The sequence below is a fragment of the Triturus cristatus genome, chromosome 3_2 (genome assembly GCF_964204655.1).
Source record: "Triturus cristatus chromosome 3_2, aTriCri1.1, whole genome shotgun sequence".
In the NCBI taxonomy this organism is placed as follows: domain Eukaryota; kingdom Metazoa; phylum Chordata; class Amphibia; order Caudata; family Salamandridae; genus Triturus; species Triturus cristatus.
The window spans coordinates 667,016,391-667,034,816 of NC_140584.1; the positions used below are offsets into that span (position 1 = coordinate 667,016,391).

At 43.9% G+C, this 18,426-nt stretch overlaps 1 protein-coding gene across 1 annotated transcript in view; it reads left to right on the plus strand.

Annotated features, from left to right (window-relative positions):
* Positions 1-18,426, plus strand: part of LOC146857923 (voltage-gated delayed rectifier potassium channel KCNH8-like) — a 1,483,167-nt gene that overhangs the window by 1,422,521 nt on the left and 42,220 nt on the right. Inside the window, exon 13 of the mRNA XM_085648652.1 lies at positions 8,826-8,932. Within this exon, the coding sequence (XP_085504778.1) occupies positions 8,826-8,932 (107 nt within the window). The remainder of the gene's footprint in view (positions 1-8,825; positions 8,933-18,426) is intronic.

The window sequence follows — 18,426 nt, forward strand, 5'->3', positions numbered from 1 at the left end:
CTGCACTCTACCCACTCTATTCTACTCTGCACCACTGTACGTACTGTACATCACTGCACTCTGCAACACTCTACTCTGCACCACTCTACCCCCTTTCACTCTACTCTGCACCACTCCACTCTATGCAACTTCCCTCTATGCCTCTTCACTCTACGCCACTGTAATCTGCTCTGTACTGCTCTGCCTTATGCCACTGCACACTATGTCACTGCTTTCTACGCTAATGCACTCTACACCATTTTACTCAACTGCATGTTACTTTGCGGCACTTCACTCTAGGCCACTCTACTCTACCATTCTGCACTCTACGACACTCCACTTCATGATACTCCACTCTATGATGTTCTAGTCCATTAAACTTTGCTCCGACACTTGACTCCATCCTATGCCATTCCGCTCTACATCACTCAACTCCACTCTATGCCATTCTGCCACATTACTGCACTCTGCCCAACTCCCTCTATGCCACTCCATGCCACACTACCCCACTGTATTCTATGACACACTACCCCACTCTATGCCACTAAACTCTGACACTCAATGCCACTCCTCTCTATGATACTTTATGCCACTCCACTCAGCTCTACAACCCTCTACTCCACTCTGTCACTGCACTCTATGACAATCTACGCCACTCTATAACACTCCACTCTACGCAACAACCTCTACACCACTCTATGACACTCTATGCCACTCTACTTTATGGCATCCTACTCAATTCTGACACTGAACTCCAGTCTTCACCACTCAATTCTATGCCCTTCCACTCTACGACACTGTACAACACTGTATGCTACTCCAGGACACTGTACGTCACTCCTCTCCATGACACTCAATTCCACTTTGCTCCACTGTACGCCACTGATAACACTACACTCCATGCCACTCTCCTTTACTCCACTAACCTTTAGTCATGCAGAACAGCAGCCACTCCGGTGTACAATATTGCTAAAAACAACAGCTCTTGCATAGGTGAGACCTATTGGCTATGTTAATGCTTGTTCTAAATTGGTGTAGGATTTTTCTTGTGTTGTGATTTCACTTTATTACTGTTTTTGTGCTACATAAAAACTTTACACATTGCCTGTAAGTTAAGCCTGACCACTTTTGTGCCCAACTCCCAGAGGGTTAGTTAAGCTCAGGTCAAGTAGGGGTTTGCTTGTGTTTCACGCTGACAAGAATTGTAGTTGCTTCTTGAGTGGGGTTTCACCCCCTCAAACAGTAACCCAATTTCTTACAGCAGCATACTGCTAAAACCATTGGCAAAGTCAATAGCCCCCAAAGGCAAGACCTACTGGCTTTCCCAGTGCTTGTTCTTTCAAAGGAGCGCTACAGTTAGAGCACAAAAACAGACCAGCCTGACCCACAGACCAGCCCCAAAGCCACACATTGCAGAAAGCTCGATTTTCGCAGTAGTCTGTCCTTGAGTTGTTTGACTTTTAGCTAACAGGCTAACATCAGTACAAATCAACATCAATACCTAAGCAAGCATTGAAAAAGGCAATAGATCTGGCATTGGCATACTGGTTAATTGTTTATTTCGATTTTTTTGCAAGCATATGCCACTTAAAAAAGAAAATACCACCACTGTCTAAACTTGGTGGCCATATGTAAAAAATACCAATTTTACATAGAAAAAAATAATAACCATTGCGTAGGATTTTGGTACAACAGTGTGCGTTCTTCCTAGTAAGCAGGTGTACTTAGAACAGGTATGGAAAACCTTTTCAGTCTAAATGCAAATAACACAAGCAAATATGATTCTTTTTGGTGCAAAGAAAAAGGTGCTCCTGACGTGAATAATTGTAACCTGAAAACAAAGATGAAATGCACATGGTTGAGTAATTACGCACCATTTGCTGTACACTTTTGCCATGGGCGTGTGGGAATTAAATGTTCTGCCAGAACACGAGTGGCTGTTGCTCATGCCACTTGTGTTTTTGGCACTATATTTTTACTGTGAAATGTGTCCTTGTGTCAAAAAGAAAAACACAAAGCACTATAATGTAGCTGTGAGGAATGTATTTGTAGTTTGGGCAATTGCGCCCAATTTCGCATGATTTTCTTGAAATTTGACATAATTACATAAAAGCAAATAATGCACATTTTCCAGCCCATACTTATTAGGTAGTTGTGCACATTTGATCAGGGTAATGCTGACACTCAAAGTTCAAGAGATCCAATAGCTGAGGTTGGCTGGCCCATGGTGTATGCTCTGTTGGGCAAGATGTGAATGACAGTTGAACATAACAATAGATATAGAGGGCTGACCCAATGCCCCACTGTGTATGTATATGTATCTATGTATGTATGTATGTATGTATTTTTTTATTTATTTGTTAATACATTGGGCTGGAGACAAGCTAAAGCTAAATGAGGTTTTAGGATGGAAAAATGTACAGAAAATAGGCACACTATGGATATCGGGCTCTTAAATATCCGATGATCTGTTCCACTACACCACACTATGCAGAGATAGACTGTCTGTGACCCTCTTGAGTACAGTCTGTACGAGAGGGATAAAAAAAAAAAGGTAAGGAAGGACAGAACCGTGAGTAATGGAAATCGTCTTATTGCTCATTGGCGCCATTAAAACCAATAACTTGTGCAACCGCAAAGATTTGGGTCCAGTTTCTTGCTGCAAAATTTTTGCCAGTAGAGACAATCATTACAGCCATAAAATCTACCAGTGCCGGCTTTAGTGTGATGTGACCAGTGTGCTGCACCGGGTAGCCAAGGTCATTGGAGTGCCCTCTGCATGACAGGGTGAACCGAGATAAGCCTATAGAGATCTTTGTGTGCATCTCATCTTCCAGGGGATATGATAATGCCAGCCTCAAAGCTGGACATAAATTTGGAGAAAAGTTTATTTTCCACAAACCTTTCCATCTCTGTGTATGTTGCACTGTACAGCTCACACACTAAGTGGCAATGTGTCAAACTGGGTCAAGTCATAGAAATGGTGCAGCACTGTGTGCATTTGCGCAAAGTCAGCTTATGGTATGTCTGCACTACAGGAGAGAGCAGCAGCACCATATTTTAGTAGGTACGGTGCTGTTGTGACCTCTCCTTTTCAGAAATCACACCCACTGTGGTTACTGAACATCGTACAAACCTGCCACTTCCTTAGTCCAGACTAAACATTCTTTAACATATAATATCTATAGGTATGGGTGACATGTGACTCCTACACCTTGTGGTCCTCATTGTCTTAAGGAACATTTTCTATACATTGATTTACACACTTCTATGACTCATTGTCTCTGTATAATATGTTTGTGATTTAAAGCGCTCTGACAGCCTTCATTTGGATGAGTAGCGTTACTAAATGTGAGAGAGGAGCTAAGGAGAGATGAGGGTCACCACTGGAGGGTGGTAGTGTGGGAACCGGTGAAAAGGGAGGTCAAAGACTGTTGCACCAGGCGCCACCAGCGCTGACACTGCCCCAGCGTTTATCGACGTAACAAAGCTGCAGGAAAGTGTGCAAGCCGCCCATTGGCGGGTTCAGAGTCTAACTTTGGAGGTTTGGGGTGCAGTTTGCGCTTCTTCGTGAAGGCTACGTCCAATTTCCTGCATATCAAAACCAGCGTAAAGATTTTTCGTTATTATTTTAGGGCCTTTCCTATTTCTAACAGGTAGGATGGGTGACTGTACTTTCCACTGTCAAATTGTAGGTTTTGTGGTTTGAGGCATCGCTTGCCCTTTATAGCGGACACAACTTCAACTTACTGCAAACACAAAACTATTGTCGAGGCCTTGTAGTGATGATTCTTTGCCATGTTGCATATTCCCAAACAAAAATGTTATTACTGATCATGCGTGTTGCTGAAAAAATCAGATACCATTTTTGTATTTTTGAACCACATCTGGGCTGCCGACGGCTCCCATATTTTCAAGCAGTATACTAATTTCCAGAAGCATGCACAATTCTAGACTCGCGTGCTCCACTTTTCTGAATACTTTAATGATGTCACCGGTGACGTTATTATTGAAAAATGCATGCGGCCATGTGTATGTCTTCACTGCTAGCTTGTATTGCATCAGGCAGTACATGCACCCGGATAGAACACTTACACGTGTATGAAACCCAAAGCGATTGTTTGCTTGAGTTGAACTTGCAACTGTGTTTTAGCCTCAGTGTTACTCTTCAAAGAAATAGGTCTGAAGATGCATGTATTAAGGGTACTTTCATAATGTGAGCAGAGCTCTAAAGCTGCAAATTACCACACAAAGCATGGGGCAGATTTACAAGCCCTTTGCGACTCTTTTGTGCCAGGTATAATGTAAGCAGGGTGGGCGTTCCCACGCAGGAAATCCTTGTAAAAGTGACACAGTGAAATCTACAATATCTACTTCTAGGACACCACTCCATCAAAACCTTACGCCTGCTTGAAGCAGGCGTAAGGAGTAACGCATTGTAGTGGGAATAGGCGTTGAAATGCATTGCTGGAGTTGCGTCATGCTTGCAACACAACTCCAGCCATGCATGCCTTTTGCCCCAACAGATGAATCAGGATTTCTGATGCATCTGTCAATCCTTGCGCCATGGTGCGCTGTATTGTAAATACGGCGCATCCGTGGTGACGCAAGGGTTTCTCAGGGTGGCGAAGGGAAAGTGACGCATCTCAACAGATGCGTCACTTTCTTGTAAATCTGCCACCATGTGCTTAGGATGAGAAGCGATCCTGCAATTGTGTCCAGACCACTGTCCCATCAGTAAAATGGTTCCTAAACATTGTTTGTCACTGGCACAACTTCTGTTAGTTTAATTAATGCAAAGTAAAATTAAGTTGTTTTTCACCTGAATCTATACATTCTTGCAATGCAGCTTATTAATCTAAGATCAAATTGATTACTGATCTCCCAGAAATGTAGCCCGATGATAGTGTTATGTTTCACTTTGGAAAACTGCTATTGTATTGCCGTACAGCTAGTGGATGTGAACATAATTGTGGTAGAATTCTGTAAGCATGTCACTTACATCGTATGTTTAATAACTTATTTTGGACATACAGGCCATTGTAACTAGAAAATGGTTCCACAGATGTTTATCAAATGTCCTACATAAAGAGTGCCGGATGAAAATGTTACAGTGTTGGCCAAGAAATTTTGCAAAATAGAAAGTTATGTGCAATGAACCCCCAATTCAAGTTATGTGTACTAATGTCATCATATTGCAAGGGTATGTTGAAAGAAGGATCTTCAGAAAAGGCGTTTTGATCATAAAATCTAAGGCACAATAATTTCACTCTATGTTCCTGTCAATGTGCTGTTAGCTTGTGATCCTTCACCAGCTGGGATACTCCAAGCTTCCTCTCCCTGGGCTTTAACCTCATTCCGTCCATACATATGTATCTTGAAGTATCTGATAGGATTGCATTTTGTAATTATCTATACACCAGTGAATGAATTACCGCACTCGTAGACTGAGGCGTATTCAGGATATTAAAGAGTCTATCAAATCTTTCTTGTAATTAAACTGTGTTGCCCCTGTTGCACTAGAGAAGTTGCCATTCCTTGAATTCATTAGAATGATGAGCAGGTGAAAAACGCTCAGTCCTTCCGGAAAATATTTTAGATTTTTAAAGATGGAGTCATACAGTGTAAAATGGCGTGGTATATTTTGTGAGCGGAGCGCATTGGTAGCGCGGAGTATTTTATCAAAGGGGGTGGAAGATGAGCACTGAATCAGTTTCTAAGCCAGATTGTTTCTCGAAATTGCTCGTGGATAGTATTCAACTACCCAAGCCTCCTTGGGAGATAAACAGAATTATAATATTCAATGATAATAATAATGATTCAGGATATAATGCTTCTTCATTTGGCGTTTCCTGGTAGTAAATAACATGTGTTTTTAGGTCTCGCTGAGTCAGCGCGCATGCACTGCTCGGAGAGACTTTAGCAGGTGAGTTTTCAAAGTGCTGCTGGCTGGCGACAAGCTTGCGTTCACGCGAGCGTGCACGCGCTAACCGCCAGCCTTCAGCGCCACCTGTCTTTCCTGGCAGAGTTGACCGCGGCAATGGGCGACGCAATCGGAAGTGGCTTCCTGAAGTGGGATCTAGCACTTTAAAAAAAAAAAACACATTGAAAACTGACTTGATACTACAAATCACGTGTAGGGCTGGAGAACATTTGTTGTCAACAAGGTAATTGAGCAAATTTGCGTAATTTAGGTAGGAGATTATTTTACACTGAACTGCATGGGGTTCCGTTTCCTAGGATTTATGTATGCTCCCTTATCAAGTTTAAATGTTTACATAAACATTTAGAACTTTATTCAATCGTTTGTCATCTAATCTATTTGCTAAAAGTAATCACTTAGGAGAGAGGATGTGGTCTAACGGCTAGGGCGGTCGACCTCAAATCTGGGGAACCGGTTTCGAGTCTCGGCAATGATGACGCTCAACATCCTGTGATTCTGAGCAAATAACGTAATCTCCCCGTGCCTAACAATACCCGATACCTTCGGGTCAAGTTCGCGCTATATAAAAAATCTCCGTTCCAAAAGGAAGGCAAAGAAGCAAATGAGTTCAACTTTATTCAGAGCCACCCATCCGACAACGGAAAGCAGAAGCAGTTGATTTTCCGTGTGCTATTTTAAGGGCATCCCATTTGTTTCAGTGCCACTCGCAGATCTAAGTCAGGTCATTGAATGCCAGTAGGAAGACTGTCCGGATGAGCACTTTATCCATGAGAGTTTCAGAAAACAAATGCTGCTGAAAAGGGTAATAATGACAGTTGAGTTAGTGGTGCAACTATCACTACTTTTTAATAGATTTTTTTTTTGTTTCTTTTAAAAATAAATATTTATTTTAATATGCACATTTTTGTGCTCTGTAGTTAAGCATACATTTGTAGATTAGAAAAAAAATACAAACCAACTGGGGATAAGTTTTGGGCATCTGTGGACTTCTTCGTCACTTTGAGTTCATGACCATTCTCAGGTCTTAGTTCACCAATTTGGATTTAATTAGAAGCTCCATTTTCTTTTCATAGAACCAGCGCACCACTAATAAAAAAAGTAGATGTCATATTAGTGAGAAAGCTAAATTCTGTTCCTTTTGCACCCATCTTGTCGAACTAACTGCAAAGTAAGTAGTTCAACTTTTCAAAGTTCAAGTTCACGCCCATTCCTCTTGGGTATGTGGAAGGTGGGACTCTCAGTCTTTACTGCCAAGGGGTGCATCGTTGCATCACTGCAAAGTGGCGGGAAAGTGAGGGATGGCTCAGTGTGAAACACAAATAGTGAAATTGAACATGTGTCTCATATCTCTTTGCGCAGTCTGTTTCTGTGGGTAGTCTTCAACAGCACCCTCAGACTTTCGTGCATATACGTTGATATTGCTGTGTGCAGTGCTGCTCCCCACTTATATAGGCAGCCCCTTGCGGGCATCTGTAGAGAAGGGTACATTGAGGAGTCTGAGACAGGCATAGCAGGCTTGTCTGGATGGGATACTGCTTACTGTTTCTTCCCTGCCGTCTACCTTTTAGTCTGTACTGGAAGTTTAAAATGGCTGCAGCACCCAGTGCTTGCCATCAGGACTCCAGCACACTCATAACATAATTCATGCTTTTCATCTCCTGTGATTTTGCTCCGAGATCCTCTTGCGCTGTAAGTATCACTTGTAGGCCCTGCCGCACAGGTGTCCAGAGTTGGTGCGTTAAAGCGGGGTCCATATTGTTTTTTAGGATACCCACAAGATCTCTTTGCCTCTACTGAATCGGAGTAGGGATTACCCCAAAGCTCTGTGGTTATCAGGAATGATTCAAGGCCACATAGACAAAAGCTGAACACCCGTCTTTTTGCATGCTTTAGGGTGTTCAAAACATGCTGCTGTTTTTTTTACTTGTGATGTTCCTCTGTCTAGTTTCCTATCTACTCTTGATGCAAGAGGAAGACGTTGCACACACTGAGGTGTTGGAGAGCGTGGACACCCTTAATTTATTTTCATACCGTAAAGCAGAGGTTCTTAACTTGTGGTCCGGGGACTCCTGGGGTTCCATAAAGCCTACTCAGGTGGTCCACAACTGCTTAGAAAATTAAATATTAATAAACACAGTGCACTTTCGAAAAGTTAACTGGTCACCTTTCAGCTGTTGATTATTTAGATGGTGAACTGGTACTAATGCAGTGACACTATTATTCAGGGTTAGGCTGGTACCAATGAGATACACTGCTAACCAGACCGTGTTAATGTCCTTGTTCATAGACTGGGAAGTGCTATTATCTGTATCACTAAAAGGGTGGAAATAATCGTGTCTTTTTATTGAAAATCTTTTATTTTGTTATTTGTCCTTAAACCAGACACTCTAGAACAGCATTTATTTCAACAACACAGTGAGCCCATGAAAATCTCCAGGCCTGCTACTTTATTTTATTCTAACTAACTTTTCTTGTGTAAGAAACCCAACAAAAGTATAAATGGAAGTGAGCACACATAAGACAACCTTAAGGAAAAAGTCCCTTCTCAACTTCAAAATTCCGAATTTTAGAAATTTGGCCCAAGCAGTACCATGCTTGGGGAATAAATAATGTGTAGCTCACAAGCATCCAAGGGAATAAGAACAAGCATTGACCAATAGGTCTCGCCTTTGGGACCTTATAAGTGTTTAGTTATCCAGCACAATATTCTTGGTGCAACAACATCAAGTGCTGCATGGCTAAACACTTAATAGGTCCCAAGTTGAGACCTATTGGCTATGCCAATGCTTGTTTCTATTATCCATCGCTCTGAAAACACAACATGGTTCCCTGATACTTTTTGTTTTTTCACATTTTAGCAACCCTTGATCGGCCCCTTTTTCACCCTCTCTTCTCTCTGCAGGTTTGTGGATGGCATTGAGACAGACAACTGCACGCTGCCAGGGCAGAAGTTTGAATTCAACATGAAGCAGCTGAGCCAAGACAACTCACCAGCATCTGCAAACACAGGTACAAGAGCACCGGTGCATCAGAACGATCACACTGCCATTGATATCATGCTTCGTAACGCCTCAACTGAGCTTAATCTCGTGGTCAGGATCTGTGGCTGCTGGTGACATTTGAAAGTAATAGGCTGCAAAATTATTGTCGTACTGCACTGCAGCGAGCGAGCATAGCAAGCGAGCACGAACAACCTACAAGAGGTTCGTGGGGGTAAATTTTGAAAAAAGAGTGGACGAATGGTGAATTTTCAAGCAAATTTGAGAAAGCAGGAAGGTTAAAAAAGTAATTGTGAAAGTGCGGTTATTACATTAATAAAGAGATGTCACATAACAACATATGTCGCTATATAATACTGCAAAAAAAGTGTCCTACTGTCCCATTCAAAGCACAATAGTGCTGGAGTGCCATACTGCCTCATTCAAAGTACAGCGACGCTTGAGTGTGATACTGTCCCATTCAACACACAGCAGCACTGCAAAACCCTAGAGTCCCAATCAAAGCCCACTAGCACCAGAGCTCTCAACTGTCCCATTCAAATCACAATAGCCATGGAGAGCCCTACTGCCCCACTGAAAGTACAGTCGCACTGATGGGAAGCGCCTTACTTTCTGATTCAAATCAATGTAGCACTGGAAAACCCAACTGTTCTACTCAAATCATTATAACCCTGGAGTGTCCTTCCGCCCTATTTGAAGCACAGTTGCACTGGAGTCCTCTACTGCTCAATTCAAATACAACAACCCTGGAGTGTCCTACTGTTCCACCGAAAGTACAACCGCACTGGTGAGAATTGCCCTACTGTCCCATTCAGAGCAAAGTAGCACTGGAGTGCCTAACTGCCCCACTGAAAATACAAAAGCACTAATGATAAATGTCCTTCTGTCTCATGCAAAGCTCTGTAGCGCTGGGAAGCCCTTCGGTTATTTTTAAAGCACAGTATCCCTTATTGCATTGTGCCATTCAAAGCACAGTAGGGCTGAAGTGTTCTGCTGTCCCATTCAAAGCAGAGTGTAGGGAAGGTGTCCCTCCCATATCCACCCTTCGACATTTCACGGTCCCTTATGTCTGAAGCATCCAGATTTGTGACCAAAATTGTACTCCTATATGTAGACACGTGGGTCTGAACAGCCGACCTCACTCCCGCTTGGTTTTGCACAATTGCGAAAGGCGCACTAAACACACATCTAACCCAACAGGGATGCCATGAGTGGCGTCGCAACTATGCACCTCTTTGGTATGCATTAGTTTCATTCTGCAGCCTTCATGGATGCTTTCCATGGCCGGTGCCGACACCTCACAATCATGGGAACATTTGGCCGACATACAGCCTCATGAGATGTGACCGGTCAGGTGCATGACAGCCATTGCATCTGAGTCACCTGATAATTCCAAGATCCTGCTCCCACAGCCTTGCGTGACATCTGAATGGTCTTCAGGAATCCAGATCTGGGGATGGGCACTTACCTGGGCTGGTGAACTGACCGAGTTCACAACGTCAGACGTCTGATGAGGCTAATTTCAGACTTGATTAGACTGCCTCAGTGCCTCTTCTCCAAAACGCAGTCCGACCGTCTAGTGTGACGCAGTAAAAAATGCAGCTTCCAGTTCACCACTCCGACTGCCACAGTGCCACTGCAGACTCATGCGCGGGAAGCCGTCTGAGGTAGAGTCTGCACAAGTCAATTCCTTGGCTTACCGCCTGCCACACCCTTTCCCAACTCGTCGGAGGGTGGAGCCCACCACACCCTGTAACGAGTTAGGAAAGGGTGGAGTGACAAGCTCTCCACTGTCTTTGATTGACGTGGCGGGTTAGCGATCCCAGGCTTGTATTTAAAACGCCTGGGGCTAACTTTACCTCCACTCCATCAGGGGGGGAAGACTACGCCTTGCAGCTAGGTAATTTCCGAGCTGATGACATTACAGCCTTCAGGGCTGTGAAGTTCTCAGGCCGGCAAACACGTAGGCTTCTTGAGCAAACAACAGGGCAGGGGAGAGAGTCATGTGATGTCCAATAGTGGCGTTATCGGTGAGTGGGGCAGACAGTTGCCCCGCAGCCCCGGGTTCAAATTCTACAGTAAAAGTGTTAATGGCAGCTGATCAATGGGTATTTTTTTTATATAAATGACTATGAACTGAGCATTGTGAATGTAACGGGGGCAGAGCCCCGACACCCTCGTAGAGAAACTGCCACTGGTCGGGATAGATTTCAGCCTATGAAAGTTCCTCTTTTAGAGCCATTGCCTTGTTAAGCCTAGTCTTTCAAAGGACTGGCATTCATTTTATCTAAATTCAGTGTCAGGTTGACTAACGTAGAGTCTATATATAGTGTTAATTCAGCCACAGTTTCAGTGACAAAGGGTTAGCAAAGAATATAAAGTGCGGAGGGGCAGACAAAAGAGATTGCATAAATGTGAAATAAACAGAATCTGCTTTTTTTTTTAGTTTGCCCAGGGAGTAGATTGATGGTTAAACTCCAACATTAGTTTTGCAGACTGACTAGAAGAATGGACTGATTTCACCCAAGAAAAAAAAACACTTGTTTTTGGATCGCCCGCCTCTCACTGACTTGCAAAACTATCCAGATAAGTGTGGACTGGAAACTCTTTGAGAATGGGCTGCCATCAGCCAATCAGAACAGACTACCCCCGGAGGCACGTTCTGTTGCCTATGACAACCAATTCGAAATGGCGAAAGAGCATTTTTCAGCAATTTTGATTGACTGCCATTAGGCACTTACAACATGAGTTCTAGATTACACTCTTCTGATTTGGCTGATTACATGCATTCAACAATTGCCCTGCTCTGTCACTGCCCACCCCTGCCATCACAGACCATACCTTGCCTGACAGGATGGGTGGTCTGGTAATTTCAAAGCTCTTCCTGGTTTGCTGAAAGATTACCTGCTACTTTTACTATTCTAAGTAGGGAGTAAATCTTACAGTAAGATGATCATGGCTTTAGATCCTAGTTTAGGGATGTGGGACAAACACACTGAAAATTAACTAATGACCCATCTGCCAAAATAACGGTTATCCTGCCTTATTTAGAGTCAGTGAAGCATTGAGTGTCAATCAATGGACTCTCAGGAGGCTTTGCTATCAGAAAAGGTATGCTAGTACCCGACATCTTCATTCTTGTTAGTGACTGCGATGTAAATCATGATGGTCGCTCTAAGAAATTGGGTTGTTGGTTGACTGGGGTGTAAGCCCTAGTCAAGCAGCAACCACAATCCTGGTCAAGGTAAGGAACAAGCAAACCCTAAATTAACCTGTGCTCACCCCTTTGGTCACTTGACACAGGGCAGTCGGGCTTAACGCAGATGCAATATGTAAAGTATGTGAACAAAACTTCAAACAGTAAACCAGTGACAACACACCACAAAAGGATGCGCTGCTCAGCTAAATAGATGAATCGGTATTGCTCGGGATGTGTCACTCAGCAGAGAAGATGCGTTGGTTCCGCTGGTAAGGCCTATTTCCAAGTGTCCAGGACAGGGGTGGCACCACTTTGCAGAGCAGACTCCCAGATTGTAGATTGCAGATGCAAGATGGTTGGAAGCCTGTCATATCCGTGAGACCTGTGAGGTCATTGGGGTGCCTTCAGCATGTTCGTATATGCCTCTATTTCAAGAGAAAAACAATATGGAATTACCATGTCTGTTACCAAGTTAGTTAGTGACTCAAATAATCTATGTATTAGAGGATCCTATACAAAGAAAGTCCATGGAATCCAAATAGATTTCCAGCAATCAAACAGCCAAATTGTCTGTGGTGTTTATTGAAAGCCCATTAACACCTTTAGCTAACTTCAAATAGGGGGACTGTGGCTCCGCATATTGTCGAACCTTCTTAATCAAGTGCTAAATAAAATATGGTGATGTGAGATCTGTTCACCTTCTATGCCCAATCAGGGAGAAGCCTATGCAATGCAGGCCAAGGCATACCAATATTATTCTGAACTTAGGGATGGAATGAAGTGTAAGCATGTAATTCAGATATATTGTAGCCATAAGGGAGGCGTTAATAGACAACGTGCCCAGAAGAAAATGTTTTGCTGTGGGCTCCCCTAACCTCTCCACACATATTACGTACCAGAGGGATGTGCAAGAATTGTGCATCCATTACATCAATACCATTCCCTGCTTCATCGAAAGACTCCATTTATATAATGCTCGTCAAAGAAAAAAACAAATGAGCCACAGAGTTCGGTAAAATGATGAGGTTCTTTCACTTAACTGGTTCATATCCTAGTTTCCCTACTTTTGGTTTTTCATACAGCATTTACATAACATCTTGTTTTCCCAGAATACAGGTATGCATGAATATATCTTCTGTTCTTCTTCTTCTCATCCTTGAACAATAGCCAGTGTGAGCACCCCATGTTTATGGATTCCCTGGTGCAATGAAGCAGCTTAAGAACTATTGATTAGCAGTGTGAACATGGGTGGCTATAGGTCAATGTCAGAGAAGCATGTGTCATATTTACTCTTAATCTTTTTTCCCCTAAGAAAAGGCTCCTCCAGGGTTTTGGGGCTCCCTGCAGTTGGTGAGGGGGAGTCTTGGGCCTCTAAAGATCTGGATACTGAAAAAGACCAAAAATAGTTTGACAATGGTAAAGAAGAAAATCTACCAATAATGAAGATGCTCAGAAAGTGTAATCAAAAGCGATCCCCACTCTGATATTCGATGTAGCAGACCTACAAGTGAGAGAGATGAATGAAAAAGAGAGAGAGAGAGAGTGGATCCTGTTTTACACCTGACAAACAGAAAACATGTAGCCATATTACAGTATGTGCCCTGGGGGCAATAACAGCCTTTTGTGTACACTTTTTGTACTCCTGGTGCACTTTGGTATTACAGAAGGGGAAACGTGCGTTTGCAGCTCTTTCTGCAACACAGGTTGTGCCAGTGCTAAATGTTCACTAGCCCAAGAAGGGTGTGACCTCTTTCAAATGAGGGAATCTGTTGTGGTTACACCTTCATTGAATTACAGATGCAGCTTTTGAGGCCCACAGGCCACTGCGAATGCTGAAGTCTCAAATAATTTATAACCCACTCCACCTAGGAATTTACTAAGAGAATCTCCAATATCTGTGCATCCATCTTCATGTCGATGAATCTTTGCCACGGTGTTACAATAGAGCACAACGCTAATACATTTCGCTGTCATTAAGAGATTAGTCTGTATTTTGTCTTTTTATTCAGTTTAGTCATATAAATCTGTTTACAGAAACATCAAGAAAAATTGCTTAGAACTAGTATTAAAAAAACATAACAGCATGTTCCATACAGGATTTAATCCCTACCTTAATCTAACCTATTCTAGCCAGAAGCCATAAAGAGTTGCTTTAAAAAAGAGCAGGTGAAAATTTGGAGAATCAGGTTAATAGCCATAATAGGTCGAACTCCCCATCAAAGTAGTTCTGGAAACTCAGCCGAGTTCCCAGACAGCTGCAGTAGCAACCGTTAAAACAGGTCGAAGGAAATAATCACAGCAGTAGCTATGATCAGCATGGAGAAAGTTTTCAAAAAGACATCTGAATAACAGAAAATTACAGTTTGAAGTAGCTCTCAGCAATTTCAGGCAAGAGTAACAATCAAGTACTAGAGCGCAGGGCAGGAGAAAGATGTGCATTAAATGCATCAAATGCCGCAACTCTAACTAGGAACCCGTACTATATAGAAAGCGCAAACAATATGTTGAAAAAAGTCATTTTGAGCCAATGAAAAAGGATCTTACGATTCTCCGTCATCTTCTCTCTCGATTCCCACGGTAAATGTCCATGTCGACATGATGTTGTTTGAATACAGCTACTGCAGATTACAAAAAGATACATCTAGGAAGGTTCTCATGAGAACCTTTGCAAACCTAGTCAGTTAGATATTCAGTGTCCCATCGTGTAACAATGGACTGCTCTATGAAATGAAACATTAATATCCAACGTGTCCTGGTTAGATCATGAAATTCAAATCTATAGCAAGCATTTTTTTCTTCAATATACTTGCTCTTTATAAGCAAGTGGCAGAGGGAACCATCTAAAATACGATATGGTGTGAGTAAAGAAAGAAATACATTATGCAGTAAAAAGCACAATTTATGAAGATGTTAAGTTCTGCAGCTCAATAATGTAAAATCAGTATTTACAAAAAGGCTTTTATTTTATTAAACGGAAAGTAAAAAATAAAGAAAAAATTGTGGCCTGGCAGTGAAGGATGGAAATGGGAGCTCCCTGGAGAAATAAGCAGTATTTTTCTTTTTTGCACGTTTCATAAAGGCACATTTTCTCTAACCACAAGATTGACACGCATTTCATTAGTTAATGTTAAGTCACATTTCTACATTGTTATGAGGCAAATTTACCTTAATATTTTCAACTTCCGCACCATCGAGAGGTACACAGACTGTGAGGCATATTTACAGTAAAATGTCAGAGTGCAGTGCTGAGCCAAATTTCGCAGCACCATGCTCCGACATTTTTGAAATGCAGGGATGCGCTGTATTCACAAGAATACGGCACACAACTGTGTTTCTCTTAGTGCTGGGGCAAACAAAAGCTGCTAAGCGCCAGTGCAGGCATGCTGCTGCCATGTTGCAAGGGTGGCTGAGCTGCAGGGACAATTGTTTATGTGCAGGAAGGGACACCTTCTGCACATAATAATGGCGATTTGCATCTTTCGTGTGTGCTGCAGAATGCAGCGCACAAGGAAAGAACAAAAAACGAGAAGAAATGTATAATTTCTCCTCATCACGTCATTCTAACTCCTGATATTTCATGGCATTAGTTTTTGGTGTTGCCTCAGCCTTGTAATCCTAGGACAGTGTCAAAAAGCAATGAGTGTTGCTGTGGAACATCCACAGGAACACCCATTGCATTCCACTTTGTCGCAGATGACTACGACGGAAAGGGGCATATTAACAAAGTGGCTTTAAGTCACGCAAAGTGTCTTAGCTCCACCTTGCAAATATGGAAAATGCGCTGCGCCACCGGAGCATCAAATAAGTGAAGCTTTGATGGCGGTGAGGGCATGTAAATAGGCCCCTGTGTGCTGCTTCGAAGGGGGAAAAGGTGTCTCAGGGATCCTGCTATTCTCCAGGATTGTAAGAACTGCTTAATCATTCAATCATTCAATCAATCAATCAGGGTTTTTTAAGCACACTACTCACCCGCGAGGGTCTCAAGGTGCAAAGATGGAGCGGGTCAGCAGTTCTGTTTTGCTGAAGAGCCAGGTCTTGAGATTCTTCTTGAAGGTGTTCAGGAAGGGGGCACGTCTGATGTTGATCGGGAGCTCGTTCCAGGTCTTGGCCGTGATGTAGGAGAAGGATCTCCCTGCTGCTTTAGCTTTGTGGATGTGTGGGTTTCGACGAGGACGAGGTTGGCAGATCGGAGGTTCCTTTTGGGTACGTGGAGGGTGATTCTGTGGTTGAGGTACTTGGGTCCGATGTTGGGTAGGCATTTGTAGGCGTGGGTGAGTATCTTGAAGGTGACTCTTTTCTCGATGGGGAGCCACTGGAGCTTACGTAGGTGTTGGCTGATGGGCTTGTGTTGGGGATGCCAAGGACGAGTCTAGCGGCGGTGTTCTGTATAGTCTAGAGCTTGCGGAGTAGGGATTTGTTTATGAGGATGTTACCGTAGTCCAACCTGCTAGTGACGAGTATGTGGGTGACTGTCTTTCTTGGCTCGGGGGATCCATTTGAAGGTCTTTCGAAGGATGCGGAGGGTGTTGAAACAGCTGGAGGCAACTGCGTTGACCTGTCGGTTCATGGAGAGGGAGGAGTCGAGTATGATACCGAGATTTCTGGTGTGGTCTGTGGGGGTCGGGAGGGTGCCGAGGGCGGTGGGCCACCAAGTGTTGTCTCATGCCAATGGTGTGGTTCCTAGAACCTGGACTTCAGTCTTTTCCGAGTTGACTTTTAGGCAGCTGTTGCTCATCCAGGCTGCGACGTGTTGCATTCCTTCCTGGAAGTTGAGTCTGGTGGTGGTGGGGTCCTGCATGAGGGAGTGGATGAGCTGGGTGTTGTCGGCGTAGGATACTATGCTGAGGCCGTGCTGTCGGGTGATGCCGGCGAGGGGGGTCATGTAGATGTTGAAGAGGGTTGGGCTGAGCGATGATCCCTGTGGGACTCCGCAGTTAATTTCTGTGGGTTCAGAGAGGAAGGGTGGCAATCTGACCCTTTGGCTTATACCGGTGAGGAATGATCGGGTCCAGTCGAGGGCGGTTCCTTGCAGTGCTTAATTTGTCAAATATTAAGTGCCGGGGCTCTGACCAGGAGGCTACTGCAGCTTGCACCACCCATCGCCCCTGTCATTGCTGCCAAAAAACTACTAACCATCTCTATTGTATGTAAATGCGACAGTTCAGCTTATTTAATGTCTCCAAAGCTAAAGGAATGGCTGGGGAGGCAGGTATTAGTATTTCTTTAAAGTATATTGTTTTCCTAAACAACTGTTATACTGCTCATCTCTAAATTACATGAGCAGCGCCACCTTGTGGCAGACTGCCCTAATTGTGGTGTTGACAATTAGGTGCCGGTGCTGAGCACCGGAAACCAATTAAAGCTCCGGCTCAAATTAAGCACTGGTTCCTTGTATGCCTGTGTTGTGTAATCTGACTGTGAGAGTGTGGTGGGAGAAGGTGTTGAAGGCTGCCAATAGGTCTAGCAGTATCAAAGCCGCGGTGTGGCCTTGGTCGAGGAGGGCGCGGATGTAGTCTGTGGCGGCGTGTAGGGCGGTCTCGGTGCTGTGGCTTCTGCGGAATCCGGATTGAGAGGGATCAAGGATGGTGTTATTTTTGATGAACCTTGCTAGTTCTGCGTTGACGGTTTTCTCAGTGATTTTTGCCGCGAAGGGGAGGAGCGAGATGGGCCTGTGGTTCTTGAGGTCCGTGGGGGTCTGCTGAGGGCTTCTTGAGCAGGGGCCTGACTTCTGCACGTTTCCAGTCATCAGGGAAGGTGCCGGTCTTGAAGGTGGTGTTGATGATGCGTTGTAGTTTGGGTAAAGATGGCGGTGGCAGCTCTGTGGTAGATGTGTGGTGGGCAGGGGTCAGTGGGAGCTCCTGAGTGGATGCCTCTCATGGTTGATATAGTCTCTTCGGTGGTGACCGGGGTCCAGGAGGAGATAGTGGGCTGGTTGGCATTGCCGGAGGGCAGGGTGGCTGCTGAGTTAGGTGTAAGGTTGTTGAAGTTGCCGTAGAGGTTTTTGATCTTCAGTTGGAAGTAGGATCCAAGCTTGTTGCAGAGGTCCTGGGAGGGGGTGATGTCCGTGGCTTCGCTGTGGGGTTTGGTGAATTCCAGGATGACACTGAATAGTTCCTTGGAGTTCCTGGAGTGGATGAGGATTTTGTTGTGGATGAAAGTCCTCTTAGTGGTTCTGATGCATTGGTGGTATTTTGTCATGGCGTTCTTGTAGGTCACAATAGTAATCTCCAGAGTCCTTAAGACTCAGAGGCCTAGCAGCCCCTTGTTCCTTTTGTGCTCAATCAGTATCATGGCTGGGAGTTGGG